The sequence below is a fragment of the Mesoplodon densirostris genome, chromosome 15 (assembly GCF_025265405.1).
Source record: "Mesoplodon densirostris isolate mMesDen1 chromosome 15, mMesDen1 primary haplotype, whole genome shotgun sequence".
Classification (NCBI taxonomy): domain Eukaryota; kingdom Metazoa; phylum Chordata; class Mammalia; order Artiodactyla; family Ziphiidae; genus Mesoplodon; species Mesoplodon densirostris.
The window spans coordinates 66,619,806-66,639,168 of NC_082675.1; the positions used below are offsets into that span (position 1 = coordinate 66,619,806).

A 19,363-nucleotide genomic window follows, 5' to 3' on the forward strand; every position below is an offset into this window, starting at 1 on the left:
CTATATTATTGTCATACAAAATATACTTTAAATAAAAAAAGTTTCCAAAAGACAAAGGAGGACATTATATATTCATAAAAGGCTCAATCTATCAAGAATATATAAGAGTTACAAATATACATGCACCTAGCAACAGAGCTCAAAATACATGAAACAAGAATGGACAGAATTAAAGGGAGAAACAGTTCTATAATAATAGTTGGACACTTCAATACCCCATTTTCAATAAAGGATAGAACAACCATATGGAAGATCAACAGCAAACAGAGGCCAAAGAACACCACTATAAACCAGTTAGACTTAACAAACATAAACATGACCAATTTGGGGTTATCCCCAGAATGCAAGGGTGGTTCAACATACAAAAATACAAGACTGATATTCCTTTGTGTGTATATACCTCATGCTTTACTGGTGGGAATCCTTTGGTGTGTTTAACAATCCCCTTAAATTTACATTCTTATAGGTCAGCATATCCTGTCCTCACCACCCAAGCAAATGGTTTGCTTTAATAAGCAACTTGCATTTATCCTACATAAGGTTCAACTACAGGAGGATGGCATGGATTGTCCGAGCCTTTCCTCTGAGCACTGTCTAGGGAGAAACAGAACATAAAACTCTAGCAAGAAAAACAACACCAAACCAAACCAAAAAACCATTTTTTGAAAGAATTGCTGGACATGGGAATTGACTGCTAAGGAAGACTCAGAATCTGACTGTACATGTCTCCAGAGAATACCTGACCAACTTCCATTGTCTTTTCCCTACTTCCTTAATTCAAACCCAAGTCTGACTTGGCTCATATTCTTTGACCTTTGGCCTGAACTCTTCTCGTCAACAGTGCCAATTTATAAGCAGTTACAGCTCTCCCTCTAATGTATGTTTCAGATATTTAAAGACAGAAAAGACTTTCTAAATCTGCACTTTGCTTTGTGTAAATTCTCAACTCTCCATAAAAACAGTAGTGGGTCAGAGAACGCAATGGCTTCTGTCATCAGTCTTTTCAGCAGCTGACTGTACAATATCCGTGTTGGTGACTCTCTGCCTGCTCCTCTGTGATCCAGATCTTTAATAAACCACTGCATTTCCCCCACGGCCTTTAAGAGAACACCCTCCCTTGATCTTCAGCCTCTATTCTCTACTTATACATGACGCTCAAGTTAATTTATTCTTTTCCTGCCTCTTCCTCTGATTACTTTTCCCCATTTCTTTTTATCCTTGTTTCATATTGACAATTACTTCACTGGCTAAAGAGGTTGTTTAAAAGTTTGAGAAAGTATTAGGTCTCCTCAAAATGTTACCCACATATACTAATGGGAGAAATGCTCCTTTTTTGAGTAATCTTGATGTGACTCATCATTTACATGCTGTCTGCTACAGCACCCACAAAGGTTAGGCACTCAGCCCAGATCACCTAGGGCTCAGCTTAAGCAGCTCATCTTTTTTTTTTTTGAAATAGTGATCTTGGGGTCTTTTTGTTTATTTATTTATTTATTTATGGCTATGTTGGGTCTTCATTTCTGTGCGAGGGCTTTCTCTAGTTGTGGCCAGCGGGGGTCACTCTTCATCGCGGCAGGCGGGCCTCTCACTATCGCGGCCTCTCTTGTTGTGGAGCACAGGCTCCAGAGGCGCAGGCTCAGTAGTTGTGGCTCACGGGCCTAGTTGCTCCGTGGCATGTGGGATCTTCCCAGACCAGGGCTCGAACCCGTGTCCCCTGCATTAGCAGGCAGATTCTCAACCACTGTGCCACCAGGGAAGCCCAGGCAGCTCATCTTTATGTAAAAATTCCCATACTCTTAAGACAGATTTAAATAATCATTTCCCTGAAACGTTTTGTTTCAAGCATATTCCTAAGGGCAAATATTGTAAGCCTTAAGAGTCAAGATTTAAGAGCTCTAGTTGTTTTCTGAAAAGAGTATTTCTTAGTTCCATTTGTGGGTAGGGTTGATATTCTGCTTACTTTGTTAATTTCATTTTGTGCTATAGTTTAGTAACATGCTAGTGGCAAATGAAATACTTAGACAATGTCTAAAATCTGAGAGGCAGAGATGATTGAAGTTCAGTCTTCTGTGCATATATGATAAGTTACTCATGGGTGGTGTGGCTCATATTTACCTAAAGAGAACACCTAAAAATGTAAGGTCTTCTAAAATGTAACGTAACCAGTATTTCATTAATAAAGAGAAGCAAGGTTAAAATCTAAACTACCAATTCTTTTATTTTAGACTAGGACTTTATAAAATTGATTAATATTTTAAAACTCACCTGGATTGTTCGTATAAAGGCCACTGTTACCCGTTCTTCAAATTCATTCAGGGGAGTATAAAGGTTCAAAATTTTGACAATCTGTTGGAATAAAAACAAAAGTTTAGCACAGAACTAAATGAACATAAGACAACTTTTGAATTTTAAAGAACATATGACATTGGCACAGGAGGACACTTCTCTTTAGGCAAGATCCACAGTTTAGATACAGCTGGACTGATGTTTAGGGGTCTACATTTAGTAAACTAGAGTCCGGAAGCTCTGCCTGGAAGATCTGAGCTCTCTTACCCCATTCCTCTCTCCCGTATACTTTCCCACCCCGCCCCCTATGCTCCATGGCTTATAAAGTAATGAGGATTTTAGGAAACTGCTGCCTGAAGCACTCAGCCTCTTATCCACGAGTAATTGAAAGGTTTCATTAAAAGGGTCCTGGGTATCTTACCTTATATAACAAAGGTCTTAAGAAAGCCTTCCTACCTCCCCCCACCCCCAAAATCACTTATGAAGGAACAGATTTTACTCCTGTCTAAGTGGAAGCTAATCCTTTGTCTGCTACCAACTGTCTGGCGGAAGTAGCCAGCCCAGGGGCACAGCGATGCCAGTTGCAGTCTAGGAGTAAACTTGTGAAAGCAAAATTTTAAAAAGTTTCAAAACTTTCAATACGCTTGTAGAAGGAAGCAGTTTTCCTAAGAGTTTGGGATCTCATCTCTTAGTCGTTAGTGGAGGAGGTAAGGAAATGTATGTTTACTTTGCAATGCTGAGTTTGGATTTTGCTGTTCTTTAGGTGCTGGGCAGAGAGAAGGTGCATGATTTAATTTGGAAAATCTGATCTCCTCATGCTGGTCTCATTCTGCACTACCACCTTGTGGCGGGCCCATTTCTTTTTTTTTTTTTTTTTTTTTTTTTTGCTGTACGCGGGCCTCTCACTGCTGTGGCCTCTCCCGTTGCGGAGCACAGGCTCCGGACACACAGGCTCCGCGGCCATGGCTCGCGGGCCCAGCCGCTCCGCGGCATGTGGGATCCTCCGGGATCGGGGCACGAACCCGTGTCCCCCGCATCGGCAGGCGGACTCTCAACCACTGCGCCACCATGGAAGCCCCGGGCCCATTTCTAAATAGGCACGTTCATGATGGAGGGCAAGGTGATTTATCTTTTTACAGACTGGTAATATCTCTGCAACCGAGTCCTAGTACAAATACAATTTTGAGGGGAAAAGGAAAGGAACATTGAAATGCCTCTAGGTTCTCACTGACTTTATTTACAATCATGTAAATGGATGCTAAGTGAAAATAGGGCCATAACGGAGTCATAGCTGTAAAGAAAACAGTTTAATGCCAAACGCCAATGCTGCCGCTTCCTGAAAGAAATTTAAGTTTCTAGGTGAGAGACATTCCAGACTTCATTGTAAGCGTTTAAAAAAGTGTGTGCCGGGCCTCCCCGGTGGCGCAGTGGTTAAGAGTCCGCCTGCCGATGCAGGGGATACGGGTTCGTGCCCCGGTCTGGGAGGATCCCATATGCCGCGGAGCGGCTGGGCCCGTGAGCCATGGCCGCTGAGCCTGCGCGTCCGGAGCCTGTGCTCCGCAACGGGAGAGGCCACAACAGTGAGAGGCCCGCATACCGCAAAAAGGAAAAAAAAAAAAAAAAAAAAAAAGTGTGTGCCTAAGCTTGACGTTTTATGGGTTGACTACCTTATCTTTCTATGTAAGCAAGAGACACCAGAGAGTTACTGGGAAACCGTGGCATCTTGTTTCACAGACCGAAGTAGCCTTTGGTTCATCCAGGAACATCCCATCCTCTGGACCTTCAGGACAGTATCATTGGGAGCAGAGAAGGGCCAGGAGTGCCACACTAAGAAACAACCACCGGCAGGAACAGACTTGCAGTGGAAGCTGGGCTTGCTCTGAGGCCCTCGGCTGACAGTGACCACACCTGCTGGGTGCTGAGGGCGGTGCACAGGGAGCAGATGGCCTCTGCATCCTCGGGGCTCTTCTTCTTTAACTGCAGGAGCTGGGCTGCTTGGATCAGAGGTTCCATGGTCTCAGCAACTTCCCTCTGGTGCAGGTTTCTTCCCCGAAGCCACTCCTCCAGCTGACTTATATTGTACCTTAGACACAGGAAGAGTGAGCTCTGTTAAAGCTGGCCTCCTACTTCACTGGGAAGAGCTCACCTCCTGTGTTTATTTTGTAGGCCAGCTGCCATTAGTGTTATCAGTCTCCTCATCTTAATTGTCTCACGTGGGCAGAAGCGTGAAAAGTACCTGGCACTCAATAACTTTTTGTGAAATGAGTGGGTGCTTAAAATCAAGCCAAGATGAAGTACCTAAAGTGCCTGTACTAAGTTAATGAGAAAAAAAGGCATTAACTATATTGAATTAAAACCACTTAGCATTTAACATTCGCAAACATGTTTGTACTTCTCTGTGAGCCTCCATGCCTCTTAAGTCATTACTTTTCCTCTCTGACCTATCCACCTCATATTTACAATCTTTATATTAAAGTATGTAAACGTGTTTAAGCTCTGAACTAATTTGTTTACCGGGTCACCATCTCAGCGTGTGATGAATTTCACCAACCAATAAAAAGGTGATGGATCTGAGTCACATACTAACTGTGACAAGGACAATCAGTTGGATTTGGATTTCATTTTCAGAGACAAGTGTCCCGTGCCTGACTAGAGCTGGCGTGTGCCAGGCCAAGGCGCTTCTCGTACCTGAGCTGCATGCCTGTGCTCCAGGAGCAGACGTCCTTCCTCAGAAGCAGGTTGTTGAGAGTCACCGCGGTGATCATGTAGAAGAGCTGTTTGAACACCTGGCGGATGATCTCGGGGTCCAGGCCCTGGTCGCACATGACTGTGTGGAAGGAATTCATCTGGCGGATGATGGCTTCCAGGCAGTAGGAGTTATCTCCATCCGCCAGGCTGGAGGTGCGCTTCCGGTAGCCCGTGGGCTTCACCCCAGACAGACCCTGAATGCTCTCGTTCTCCAGCATGGCAGACACTGAAAGAAAAGCATGATTAGAGAAGCTGCATGTTCCCAAAGAAGATCTGTTTTCGGGTCACTGAGATCACACAGTACTCAGGGCTTTGTCAGTGATCCCACCCAGAGGTGAACAAGGTCGACATGCTCAGGAACTTGCAGCATTTGGCATGGAATTTCTAACCTGTTGATTTCTACACAGAATAGGACTTCCACATAGAAATCTTGGACTAAACCTGTGGACCAAATTTTCGCTTAAATTTACTGGTGATGGGACAGAGGTGAAAGGCACGTACCAACTTAATTCTGTACTGGCTTCTGTGCTGAGAGACCAGAATTGAGCAACTTGGGTGTAGTCAGGGCCCAGCCACTGACCTGGGCCTGGACCCTGAGATCATCCTATAGTTGTTCAAATAGCTTTTCTCCATCAGCCACCGACCATGTAAATCTTAGGTGAGCTGGTCTGTCATACTTACTGCACAGCACTTAACTACAGGTCAGGCACTTTTAATCTTCCAACAACCCATTTCCTAATGAGGAAATTGAGGCATAAAGAGGTTAAATAACTTGCCCAAAGTCACCCTGCTAGGAAGTGGCAGGGCCAGGATTTGAACCCCGGTCTGTCTGATGCTGTTAACCATCATCTTCTCTGAGTCATGAAACATCCCCAGTTCTCCCTATGTCTGGTGAGAATAAACTGGCGCCTCATAAGAAGAGTCTCAGACAGGAAGAAGGATTTGGAATGAATCTTATCCCAAGGGATATATTTCTGGATGGCATGTAGGACTCTGTCCTACTTGGAATTCTCTTATAACCTACTTGTGTTGTAAGAACCTGGGGAAAGAATTACTTACATGGTCCAGGAGACTACTTCCTCAACAGCCTTTAAGGAGCACAGTGAGTGATGCATATACGTGTCACTTTTCTTGTGACTTAAAAAATAACTGCTCTTATTTTCAAATCTGATTTCATGTTAAGTGCCCAAGTGTACTGCTTTGGACAGAATGTTCAATAAATATTGATTGCATGAGTGTTTACTACTGTGTTCATTTATATGAACATACTTAATGCTTTCCTTTTTCCATGAATAAAGTATATATATATATGGGCAAGCGGATTATATCTTTTCACTGTACATGCATTTACACTTTCTGAATTTATATTTATTACTTATGGAAATTGTTTTGGGGAAAAAATACAGTATATTACAGAGAAAGATAAAGGAAAAGTGATCTATACTCTTACTACCCAAGCATCACATGCTTTGATGGGCTGGTGTTGAAAAGTTCATAACTGCTTTTGAGTAGATGGCACACACCTCCTCAGCTTCCTTCACTGGAAGGTCCTGGCTTTCTGGAGGCCACACCTAAGGTATCTGGTGCCCTAAATGTAGGGAGTGCTTACCCTCACTTCGGATCCCATGATGAGCTCAGGAGATCTCCTGTGCCGGCTTACCTATCATCGGCTGCAACAGGCCCTCGGAGATTTTAATGAGCTGCTGGTAGATCTGAATGGAAAGGTCGCTCAGCACCTGGCGGTATTCAGTGAGGTCAAAATTCTTAAGACAGTGCTCGTTCTGCTTTGCTGTATTCTGAGTCATGAAGCCCTGTAGAGGCAGATGGGTGCTGTGCTGAGGCTCCGTGGCCTGCCGTGCTCAGCAGGCCTTCTGGGCCTCCAGTCACTTTCTCAATACCCTATTTGTGGGGCCCGATCAGGCTCTGTCTGCTAGTAGGATGTTCTACCAGACCCTGTCAGTTCTTTGAGGCCTCAGTGATGGCTCTTAGATTTGAAGGCAGTGTCAAAGCTAAGCATGACAGAGGACTCGAAACTGCTTAATTAAAAAGGCCACAGTCGTTTAGTCCAAATCCCTGAAGTTTCCCTAAGGTAGCAAAGTGAAGGTTGGTAGCAGGTCCAGGGAAAGAGGGAATCCATGCTTTCTGACTCTTTACCCAATTCTCTTCCCAATATACCAAGTTACCCTAAAATATTAGATTATACACAGTCCTTAAAGAAGTACCTGGGTCAGAGTATATGTTTTTAAAATGAGAAATTTATGTGGATTCTATCACTGGGTATCAGAATTAATGGATGAACTGAAACGATTCCACAGCTACAGCACTATGTCTTCTTAGCTTTCTATGTTAACAAGATGAAGTAACATGCAAGTTCAAAGAGTTGCTAATATCAGAAGGACTCATGTGACCAATGTCTCTCTGTATTCAGGCCAAGGGGAACCAAGAGCAGCCAAAAGGTCAATGTTTTCAAAAGGGTAACTATCCCCAGCAAAGCCTCTCATACTGTCAAATCACACATCAATTTTTAAAGAAAACAAAAGCAGGCAGAAGGGACTACGCTGGTGGCGCAGTGGTTAAGAATCCGCCTGCCAGTGCGGGGGTCACGGGTTAGAACCCTGGTCCGAGAAGATCCCACATGCTGCAGAGCAACTAAGCCCGTGCACCACAACTTCTGAGCCTGCGCTCTAGAGCCCACAAGCCACAACTACTGAGCCCGTATGCCTAGAGCCCATGTTCCGCAACAAAGAGAAGCCACCGCAATGAGAAGCCCGCACGCCATAAGGAAGAGTAGCCCCCGCACACCACCGCAACTAGAGAAAGCCTGCACACAGCAATGAAGACCCAACACAGCCAAAAAAAAAAAGCAGGCAGAAGAGGGGATAACAAGATAGCTGTTATTTAGGCTACATAGATATGGTTACGCTGTGGTTCAAGTCTTGTCCCTGGGAATATAAGCACGTGAAACAATAGCCTAACGTAATGGAGTTCTTGGTCCTCCCTAGCCCTATGTAATGTTCCCTGCAGGGTACAGACAACATTGGGTCAGGTGATGATTCTCAATGAGATAACCTTAAATGCAGTTCTCTGCTTAAAGTAAAAGCTTGTATATAATATTAGGGTTATGGAATAGAGGACATCTGGTTTGAAATGAAGCCCATTTCTTCCAATAATACAGTCAACACTATTTCTTTAATATTTAACCCACTCCCTTTCATAATAAAAGCAGCTGTATCAAAGTTCTGATTCTAGGAGAGAGATGGAGTCAAGTCCCATTCCAAGGGTGGCAACACTGAGTGGCATGGCATACCCTTTTATTACCCCAGGGAGAAGAGTCTGTGAAAACTTGTTCTGGCACAAAGATGGAAGAAAGCTTTCAAAGTTGTTGCACTACATTGATTCACACTGTCTTGGCCTTGGGGAGGGTGGAGAGTGAGATATGTGAGGAAGGGGAGAAGGAAAGCCAAGGAGGCCTGCAGGGCACTGGGAGTGGGCAGTGCCTGGGACGAGTTGGGATTCTCACCGGAGAAATTAGGATGAAAATGGGCTGTATGTTACTAGGTCACTGGGCTGAATGCAGAGCATGGGAAAAGTTCTTTCAAGGACCAGCAGTGGGAATGGTGAGTTCTAGATAAAGCTGGACCCTAGAGGTCCAGAGCAGAACATTAAGTGATGGGGTGAGCTGGGCCTCAGGCCAAGGAATTGAATTTGGTGAGAAGCTCGAAGCTGGGCCTCAGGGTCAGTTTGCACAGACGTAGTTCAATTACATTGCGCCTCTTCTCTTGGACCATCTCTGTCTGTCTTAAAATGGACAAACTAATTGGTTGGCTTAGGAGACAATCTGACATCCCAGACAATTGAGCTTTCTGCCAGCATTCACAGAAATGGGGCTCTTCTAGGACTGCTTCAGAAAATTAAGGTCACAGCGTTTTCAGGGGGAGTCCTGAGGGCTCTCAGATGATGGATGGGTTACATAAATTCATTTCCCTACAAATCCACTTATTCATTCAGGGTGCTTTCCAGGGGCCCTTGGGGTCCTCAAGGCCTGCCTTATTCCTGCCTCCAGTGAACAGGTGCAGAAGGCACGCCCAGAGCCTGAGGTCCCAGAGGTGCTCCAAAGATCTCACACCCTCTCTTCAAGGGATACAAAGCAGCTCAGAATGACATCTGGACAGAACAGAGATGCCTTCTATGACCGAAACCTCTGCCCTCCATTCTGACCTGAGATCTGAGGTGCTCTGAAGTGGAACACGTGTTGCTGTGCCCAAGGCAATGAGGGCCTAACTGCTGAAGAACACGGGGCACCTCGACGGTGTTTCAGTGCACTTTAGGGGACTGCGTTTATCTTACACTCACCTCATCCCCGCTGTACTGCTTCAGGCAATGCAGGAGGCGGCAGGTATTGGACAACCAGAACGACGTCATCTCAAAGTCATCATTGTGCTTCTGTGAAAAGAAAAAGACGCTCCTGGTTATGAGTAAGTGGTTCCCATCTGGTCAAATGCCTACCTGGTCCCTCCATGTCCACGTTTCCTTCTCTTACCCAGTAGGCCCAAAGCAGATCCAATGGCAAGCGGGCCCTTACTAATCACAGTCACACAGAAGACAGCCGTCCCCACGAGGCTGCGTTACTGCTCTTCCACTCCCGGGGATGATGTACGACCCAGCCCTGGTCCCCTGATCAGTGGTCCACACACGTGGGGGACAAGCTGCCTCTACAGCTGACGACTACAAAGCCAAGTGACACAGACGAGCTTGACTCCAGCAGCCCTGGGCTCTACTGTGAGCACTGGGCCAGCTGGCCTGGCAGGTTCTCACCATCAGCGATCCAAGGTAAAGGGTGAAATATTCTGGTATCCTGTTTATCTAGAGGTCAGGTGTCATTCACCTTCAGAGCTGGAGATTTTGGAGAACTCGCGATCACAAAACGCAGACAGAAAGAAGCAACGGGGAGCTGTTGTTTTCCCCGAGTTCCCCACACACCACCACCTTCAGCCTGGACACTGACCTTGAGGACCTTCTTAATGCCATTGATGGTGGAGGTCAGCAGGGAGTGCACCTTGAGGTCGTCGTTCACGTAGTCCGCGTGCCTGATGCACATGTAGAGGATGTAGGCAGGGAGGCAAGGCACGGTGCCCGCCAGCGCCTGGGGCTTCAGGTCTACCGGCAACAAAGAGCAAGAATTAGATGTATGGCCGATGCTCGGGGCTGTAAGAATCCTGGCCTGCAGGACCAATAATTTTAACATTTTCCTGTAGCTCCTCATGGGGGCTGGGGGAGGAGCAGGGGAGAAGCTGCCCTGATACACAGATTCCCTCGGACCTTGACTACCGGTAGTTTCAGAAACTATAGTTATAAACCCCAAACAAACACAAATCATGCTCCTAATTGTTTACAATAGCCTCCTCAGTCCTCGTCCTTGCAACACGGAGGAAAAGAATCCACAGGTGGCTCCCTGCCTGAGTTTACACACGGTAAGAAGGGCTCGCGGCCCGAGGCCGGCTGGAGACGGGAGCTGGCTCCCTCACCAGGCGGCCGGGGCGAGAACTTCCCACCCCTCTGCACCAGCACTTTCCGCGGGGGACACACGGGCCCTGCGGCAGCAAGAAGGCGAGGCCGGCTCCCGCACACAGAGCCCGCGTGCCAGGGGCTGGGAGAGCTGCAGCAACATCTAGCGCGTCCGGCGCTCGGTTCAGCAACCGTGTGGCAGCGCCCGCCGCCCGGACGGTCTCGGGGGCAGCAGGTCAAGCAGGCCACGGACCGGCCACAGCCGCTCGCCCCTCCCCACGCCGCCGCCTCCCTCTCGGCCAGCGCTAGCCTGGCCACGCTCAGGGACAGCTGCTCCCCCTCCCCTCCCCCCCAACTCCTCTAAACCGCCACCCCGTGGGCTCTGGCAGGACCGGAAGTGGCCGGTGGGCCTCCCCGTGAACTGCAGACTCCTGCTCAGCCTTTTGGTCCTTTCCTGCCAAAGCTCTTGGAGGGCCAGGGAGAAGCTGTCAGACTGCTTTCCATGCCAGAGGAGGCCCGGGGAGGCGCAGACCAGGCTGAGAGCAGCAGTGCTTGGTGGGGGCCCAGAGCAGGAGGAGGAAAGGTCCAGCGAGAGGCAAGATGAAAGGCGAGCACGAGGCCCGGGCACAAGGCCACGGGCCTCAGACTCCAGGCGTGCTCACTGTTACCCCCAGGCCTCACCCCACACCCTCATGACCGCCACCCCCAAGCTCCACCCAGCCCAGGCCTCAGGAGCCACCTCTAGGCTTGGAAAGGCAGTGAGGGAGGCCACCTCCCCTCCACCTGCAGGGGGGCTGGGGGAGGGGAAGGGGGAACTTCTCAGATCTTCTGCCAGGACCATCTAGGGCCAGGGCCGTCTAGGGCCAGGGCCGTCTAGGGTCAGGGCCGCCTAGGGTCAGGGCCGTCTAGGGTCAGGGCCGTCTAGGGCCAGGGCCGCCTAGGGCCAGGGCCGTCTAGGGCCAGGGCCGCCTAGGGCCAGGGCCGTCTAGGGTCAGGGCCGTCTAGGGCCAGGGCCGTCTAGGGCCAGGGCCGCCTAGGGCCAGGGCCGCCTAGGGTCAGGGCCGCCTAGGGCCAGGGCCGTCTAGGGTCAGGGCCGCCTAGGGTCAGGGCCGTCTAGGGTCAGGGCCGTCTAGGGCCAGGGCCGTCTAGGGTCAGGGCCACCTAGGGCCAGGGCCGTCTAGGGTCAGGGCCGTCTAGGGCCAGGGCCGCCTAGGGCCAGGGCCGTCTAGGGCCAGGGCCGTCTAAGGTCAGGGCCGTCTAGGGTCAGGGCCGCCTAGGGCCAGGGCCGCCTAGGGCCAGGGCCGTCTAGGGCCAGGGCCGTCTAGGGTCAGGGCCGTTTAGGGTCAGGGCCGCCTAGGGTCAGGACCGTCTAGGGTCAGGGCCATCTAGGGTCAGGGCCGCCTAGGGTCAGGGCCGCCTAGGGCCAGGGCCGTCTAGGGCCAGGGCCGTCTAGGGTCAGGGCCGCCTAGGGTCAGGGCCGTCTAGGGTCAGGGCCGTCTAGGGTCAGGGCCGCCTAGGGTCAGGACCGCCTAGGGCCAGGGCCGTCTAGGGTCAGGGCCGTCTAGGGCCAGGGCCGTCTAGGGTCAGGGCCGCCTAGGGTCAGGGCCGTCTAGGGTCAGGGCCGTCTAGGGTCAGGGCCGCCTAGGGTCAGGACCGCCTAGGGCCAGGGCCGTCTAGGGCCAGGGCCGTCTAGGGTCAGGGCCGCCTAGGTTTGGGGCTGTACATGTGCTGCCAGCTTCTCCAGTGGGTACCCGGCCTCAAATACACCTACAGGCCATAATACTACAGGTACCTGGTTAACATCTGGGCATCTCCTAGGCTTAACCGATGATTGCGGATTGGCCTTTGGGTCTAATTAGAATGCCAATAACATTTATACAGAAGAATGTGCTTTAAGGCCCAGACCTCCATCCTACAGCTTCTTGCTTCGAGGCTGACCCGTATGAAGATTGCAGATAGCTTGTCCTGCCTCGGAACTTTCTATCGTGATTTGAGTCCCGTAGCAGCTAAATGGTAGCGTCTTGCGGGCAGGGACCATGGCTCTACTTTTCTCCATCGTCCACAGTAACCAGCCAACACTGGGTGCCTGAGCCGTGATCAGTGGAATCCTGGTGCTCGTGTGGAAGGGTCTTTTGGAGGGAAGGTGACCAGGTGCTGTGTGCAGGCGGCTTAGCAGATGAGCTTGCCTGGGGCCACCTGAGCGATGACGGGGGAGGGAGCCACCCACTGGCTGGCACAAGCAGCCTCCACCGTTATTATTCTTTTTGCTCTGATGCTCTGAACTTTGAGTTTCATTCATCAGAGATTAAAGGCTCATTCCTAACGGTGTTTGAACAAGATGCAGCCTGGTTAAGGAAATGTGAGGTGAACTTACATCACATTTAGTAGTCAGGCAATTGTGGGGAAATTAACCTTTATAAAAAGAGCAAAATACTCAGCAACTAAAAATACCCAAAACAAAGAGCTGAAGCAAAATCTGTGCTAGGCTGAAGTCATGCTCCATTCTTCCTGCAGCCCTTGGCCCAGTGCTCAGCAGACTGGGACTTCCATAAACGTACACTTCTCTAAAGTAAGATTTACCTCTTATTTGAACTCCAAATACCCTTGCAAAAGCTACCACCTCTTTGAATTCCTCACATTCGAGAAGGGTTTCGCAGCTTTAACACAGCACTTTCACCTTTGTCATATTTCAAGTGTGGGGTGGGCGGGGTCAGTATCCTCATCCCCATTTTACAGATGGGAAAACTAAGAGACTGGAGACTGGAGCTAGTAGCTCAGGGGCCAGAGGACCAGACCACCAAAGATCCCTCCTTTTTTGGTCCAGGACTCTTCCTACCGGCTCTGCAGGCAGCTGATGAACTGGGCTGCACACAGAGCAGGAAGGCTGGCATGTTGCAGCCAGATGGGATATAAGACCGGAGGGGTCAGAGCTGGTACAACTGGTAAACCAGGCCCCGGGCTGGCAAGGAGAGCAGCTCCCAAGAGCCCTGCATGCGGCCCCGGGGGCAGCCCACACACTAGCCCCAGCATCAGTATCACCTGGGAGCTGGTCAGAAGTGCAGCAGCTTGAGGTGGTGGGTGAGAGTGGCTGGGGGATGGATGGGGGAGGAGGAAGAGGGCGGGGGTGTCTGTGGTATGGGGGCTGTGCAGGAGCTGCAGGAGGAGGGGCTGGGGGTGGGATGCCACAGAGGGCCCGACCTGTCACCAGATTCCGAATGAGCAGGGCCTCGTCCTCCTTGTGGTACTCCAGCATGCCCTGGAAGTCCTTCTCTTTCCGCTGCACGGTGACCTGCCTGTTGAGCTCATGGCGCCTCCTCTCACTCTGGGCCAGTGCCTGGGCAGCTGAACAGGAGAGAGGGATGGAGGATGAACTGAGACCTCCAGGCTCAGGCCCGGGGGCGGGGTCATTTCGGGTGGGAGGGGTTGGGGCCTGGGGCCCCAGGGTTCTGGGTTCTCTGGGCTGTCACACTCCTTACATGGTCTGTCCCTGCAGCCTGGGCCACACTCCAAGTGTGACCAGAGGAGCTTAGCATCAGGCACTGGGGGCCACTCAGGACAGGGGCTGGGGAAACACCCAAAATGGCAACGGGCAGGTTTTGGACCAGAGAAAACTCGGGAAGGATGTGAGGTGCAGGATATACAACCATCCGGCTGGGGAGCTGTTTCTTTTTCTCCACCCAGCTGTAAGAAAGGGAAGGGAGGAGGGAGAGAGAGGGAGGGGGAGGGAAGGAGGGAGGGGGAAGGAAGGAGGGAGGGGGAGGGAAGGAGGGAGAGGGAAGGAAGGAGGGAGAGGGAAGGAAGGAGGGAGGGAAGGGGAGGAGGGAGGGGGAGGGAAGGAGGGAGGGGGAAGGAAGGAGGGATGGAGAGAAGGAGGAAGGGGACAGGACAGAAGGAGGGAGGGGGAAAGAGGGAGGGGAGGAGGTGGGGGAGAAGAAAAAGCCTGAGTGACCAGGAGTTTAAGAACTCTAGGAACAGGGCTTCCCTGGTGGCGCAGGGGTTGAGAGTTCGCCTGCCGATTCAGGAGACACGGGTTCGTGCCCCGGTCCGGGAGGATCCCACATGCCGCGGAGCGGTTGGGCCTGTGAGCCATGGCCGCTGAGCCTGCGTGTCCGGAGCCTGTGCTCCACAACGGGAGAGGCCACAACAGTGAGAGGCCCGCGTACCGCAAAAAACAAAACAAAACAAAACAAAACTCTAGGAACAGAAAAGAGAAATCCAAAGATGGAGAAGGGCATGTGGGGTATGGGGGCAACGGCCCAAGGCTGAACAGGACACAGCCCTGCCCTCCTACAGCCTCGTCCAGAGCAGCAGGTGGACACAAGCAGGTGATTAAACAATACCTATGATGGGAACTGTGACGTAGCTGTGTGGTGTCAGGACAGCAAAAGAGGGGACTGGAACCCTGAGGACGTAACTCCTGAGCTGAGGTGGAAGGATGGGGGGGTATCCTTCCCCCACCCCCTCAGGTGGTGAGGGGACAAAGAGAGGTTCCCAGCAAGGCAGGATGTGCCAAGAAGGGTAGGGAGTGACATGATTAGATCTGCAGTGGGGAGTCAAGGAAAGAGAACATTCTGGGGGTTTCTGGGAGACTGAGTTAAATCTCTGCCTGACTTCTCTGGGCCAGATTCCAGTTGGGAAGTTTAACCACAGAACTGACCTTTCTCCCTGAGTACTGCAGCGTGGAGAAGGGCCCCCGTGGTTTGGGGCTTTATATTATGGAACATTCTTTCGAACCAGAAGGTATTGCCTCCCAGCTTTAAGCCCTCTGAACGCAGGACCAGAGGCCACTGTCTCAGCTGCCCCTCCCCGCATAGCTTGAGTCAGCACCCAAACACCTGCTACGTTTGTGGATCGTTAGTGCAGGTTCCGGCAAACTGAGACTGGGTGAGCTCCTGGGGTCTGCGTGATTCTGTCACGGGACTGCCCTGGGCAGGGGCGGCAGCAGGTGGGGGAAGTGGAAGTGTCTGGGGTGGGCAGGCAGCCCCCTCCCTGAGGGTGGCCGAGCACGCTTGTGCCTCACGACACCCGTACTCACACCCTACCTTCCAGGTCCTGGACTTTCTTCATGTAAATCTTCAGTTGCTTTTTGAGCTTCCTCTCATTCTTCTCCAGCTTTTCCACCAGTTCTTTAAGGTCCTAAAAGCAGGAGGAAGCAGTGTGAGAACAGATCTAATCCTGCCCTGGAGGGCAGGGGTGGGATCCGGGGCCCAGCCTGGCTCACAGGCAGCCATCAAGGAGGCCAGGCTCCGGGTCTGGACCCATGAAGTGGGAGATGGGTCACAGTGTTCTCTCAGCCTGGACGGAAGACTCCTCTGGGCTCAGGCTGCCTGGCGCCCTGCCCAACCCACAGTTCTCTAGGCCAAGCCTCCTCAGGTTGCCATGCCAACCCCCAGGAGACCCTCAGCCTCAGGGTCCCCAGGTAGCTGGGAGGTGCCCTGGGAAGGAATGGACAGGTGAAGGCATGAGAGTGCAGTGGGGAGGTGTCAGCTGGACGAGCCTGCAGGCCAGCGAGGTTACCTGGGGCCCAGAAGCAAAACAGGCTCTTGGCCTGGGCCCCTCAGTGGCTGCCTAACTCCTAGCAGCCACCACCACAGGGAGAAAATCAGCCCCTGGGACCTGGAACAGCATTACTGTCACCCTGACCCAGCTGGGCAGTGGAGGCAGGAAGCTCCACGACCGTCAGAGACACTGTGACTAGGAGTGACGCAGGAGACAGAAGCAAACATGCCCCTGTGGAACCTCGGAAAACATCTGGACTCCCTTTCTCCTTCCTCCTCTGCACGGGTGACGTCCCTTTAGTGCCTCCTGCCTCAGGTCAAGCCTCCCCTACAATTCTTTTTCTGTAATGCTTGTTAATCCCATGTACAATCATGCTTTTGGAAACACCATCTTCTTTCTCTTCTTTTTTTTTTAACATGTCTTGCTTCCCCTACTAGCCTGTTAGCTCTCTGAGGACAGAGACTGTCTTTCATTTCTCTGGCATCTGCCCGGCTCCTTTGGTTACTGCCAGGATGGCTACCAACCATTCCTCCCCTCCAGCAAGAGGAAGAGTCCATCCCCATCACTCAATCTGCCCAGATTGGTCTTAATCAACAGAATGTGGCAGAAGCAACCCTGGGCAGTTCTGGGGCTAGACTTTAAGAGGCCTCCCAGCTCATCCTGTTGGAAGTCAGCTGCCGCGTAAAGCAGCCCATGGTGGTCCAATGAAAGACGGCCACATGTGTGCAGAGAGAAGATCGCGTGGAGGGGAACCGAGGCCCCAGACACAGGACTGAGGCTGTCTCGCGTCCTCCAGCCCCCTCCAACCACAGGAGAGCAGAGACAAGTCACCCCCACTGAGCCCTGCCAGAATTCCTGACCCAGAAAGTGTGGTTGCTATTCCAGGCTGCTAAGTTTTGGGGAGGTTAGTTATACATTAACAGATAAATAAAATAGCTCCACAAACACGTGCTGACTGTAGATTTCTAGACTCTCTACTCCTACCACAGGGCCAAGCACATGAACCTTGTCCATTTGGCGAAAGGCCACTCCTGGTCCCCTTTTCTTCTAGAACGTGACCTCCCGGAGCTGGGCTCCACGGGGCACGGCGACTCACCAGGTTCTCATTGGTCAGCCGGGACATCTCCTGCTGGATGCCGAACTCCACCTGGGCCTCTGGGGAGAGCAGCAGCGTCTGGCAGAAGGTCTGCTGCTGCCTGTCCATCTCCTCCTTCAGGGCCTCCACCTGGGCCTTGAGACCGTCCACCTCCTCCTCGTGCTCACGGCTCTGAGCCTGCAGCTGGGCCTCCAGCAACCTGCACCCGGGAAGGAGGGCAGGTAACCGGGTGGCTTGTGTCTGTGCCCCCAAGTAGGGGCCACACATGGACACGCAACAGGGCAGCAGCCGAGCAGGGACACAGCAGCAGCAGCAGCAATTGCATGAAACCAACAGGGGACGGACACGGAGGGGAGCAGGTCCACGGGGCTGGGCAGGCAAGCGGGCCAGCCTTCCTCTGGGACGACAGGGAGTCAAGGCCACACACAGCACCCCCGGCCTTCGGCCTTTTTCTCAACCACCCTCATCCCTCTGTTCTTTGTTCCTGAGCACAGCCTATTGGTCTGGGATTGAGAGACTGTCTCCATGTCAAAATATCATCAGCAGAAATAAATTTCTTATAGCATCTTTTCAATAAAAGCATCCATATCTGCCCAAAGTTCACAAGAATCTCCTTGCTAAGACAACTCTGGTAGACGGAACTAGCTGTATTACTTGCATATTTTCCCTTTAGTAGATTCTCTGCAAGTTTTAGAAAGATCCTTTCTTTTTACCTTTTTTTTTGAATTTTTGAATTTTATTTATTTTTTATACAGCAGGTTCTTATTAGTTATCTACTGTATACATATTAGTGTATACACGTCAATCCCAATCTCCCAGTTCATCACACCACCACCCCCAACCCCCTGCCGCTTTCCCCCCTTGGTGTCCACACGTTTGTTCTCTATAGAAAGATCCCTTCTTTTTATTTACCTTATACCCACTTCATCTCTGGCCTTTTATATACATTTTTCCCCCAGTCAAAACAGAAACTAAGACTAATTGCAAATGATCTGGGGGGAGGTTTAAGATCAACTGCTGTCATGACAAGAAGCAGAGAGACCTAGAGAAGATCTGGAGAAGGTTGGGGAGAAGCTTCGGGAGACTCTCTGGGCAATTCTGGGAGACACCTTCTATTATGAGGGAATGGGTAAGGAATTAAGGAAGGTTCCGAAGCAGCCTCCTCTTCAGGAAGTTAATTACTGATATGACTATGATGCTGTCTTCTTGGGCGTAACTACTTGAACAAACTTTCATCCAAAGCCTCCTGACTTGGTCACCCCACCCTCTCCCTGGGATGCAGATAAAGATTGTGACCAGAGCTCAGCAGAGTCAGGACCGTGGAAGTGCCTAGGAGACAGTTCCATGTTTCTGCAGTTCTGCTGTCGTTCTGGGAGGAGATGATTCCCACAAGACAGGAGGGAGCAAATCTACAAGGGAGCAAGAGAGAGGGGAAAGTCTACACCGGGAAGTCCCGGATGGAAGCGAGCCCGTGTTCGGTCTGCTCCACAGTGGCACCAGGTGCGGTGCTTGGCCCCAGGGGCTTCTCAGCAAAGTGACACAAATGAATGAAGAAATGACGGAGGTACGACTGATTCACCCATTCATCACAGGCAGCATCACCAAAGGAAAACAACAATGCGAGGACTGTGGAAAGTAACTTGGTAATTGAACCAGCATTTTTAGGGTCACACAATATTTAGATAACATCCAATCTTGGCTACAATAAACTAAAAGAAATCACCAGTAAGTTATAAATTTAATGGAACGCTTGGGCTCTAGGAACTCTGCCCAAAGGATTAGTTTCCGGGTTGCACTGTGAGTTTGCTGCTCACACCTTTCTTACCCTCCATGTAGACTGTAGTTGGGTGACTTAGTCCAGGGTTCTGTGCAAAGTCGGAGAACCCCTGCCTAAGCAGGTGAGAAAACTAAACGTGAGAGAGGTTTGAGGCCACTGCCAGTGGCAGATCTGGTTCTGGATCTCCTGAGGCATAGGGCTGTGCCTTCTTTGTTTTAGTAATGCATTCATTTCTTTATGTATTAAAGCGCATCCTATTCCCCCTCCCAACCCAAAATAAAACAAACTTCTAGATGGGACAGGAATTTGATCTTACTCCAAAATAGCCACTATAATACAAGTAGCAGCTAATATTTATTCCATGCTTTCTACGTGGCAGGCACGTGCAAAGTGCTTCACCTTCATCTATTCCTTGCAATGACCCGAGGAGGCAGGTCTGATTCTGATCCACA

The 19,363-nt window shown here is 50.8% G+C and overlaps 1 protein-coding gene and 1 long non-coding RNA gene across 3 annotated transcripts in view; one reads left to right on the plus strand and one right to left on the minus strand.

Annotated features, from left to right (window-relative positions):
* LOC132502853 (uncharacterized) overlaps positions 1–6,266 on the plus strand; it is a 38,610-nt gene extending 32,344 nt beyond the window's left edge. The window contains exon 4 of one of the 2 annotated variants that reach the window (XR_009534530.1): positions 4,021–6,266. This is a non-coding gene — a long non-coding RNA (uncharacterized LOC132502853). The remainder of the gene's footprint in view (positions 1–4,020) is intronic. The other variant, XR_009534532.1, reaches the window with a different exon arrangement.
* MYO5B (myosin VB) overlaps positions 1–19,363 on the minus strand; it is a 382,117-nt gene that overhangs the window by 2,920 nt on the left and 359,834 nt on the right. Inside the window, exons 30-38 of the mRNA XM_060119082.1 lie at positions 17,135–17,333; positions 15,582–15,675; positions 13,738–13,881; positions 10,040–10,191; positions 9,388–9,477; positions 6,695–6,845; positions 4,975–5,260; positions 4,195–4,369; positions 2,266–2,346 (exon numbers count right to left, since the gene is read on the minus strand). Coding sequence (XP_059975065.1) covers positions 2,266–2,346; positions 4,195–4,369; positions 4,975–5,260; positions 6,695–6,845; positions 9,388–9,477; positions 10,040–10,191; positions 13,738–13,881; positions 15,582–15,675; positions 17,135–17,333 — 1,372 coding nt within the window. The remainder of the gene's footprint in view (positions 1–2,265; positions 2,347–4,194; positions 4,370–4,974; positions 5,261–6,694; positions 6,846–9,387; positions 9,478–10,039; positions 10,192–13,737; positions 13,882–15,581; positions 15,676–17,134; positions 17,334–19,363) is intronic.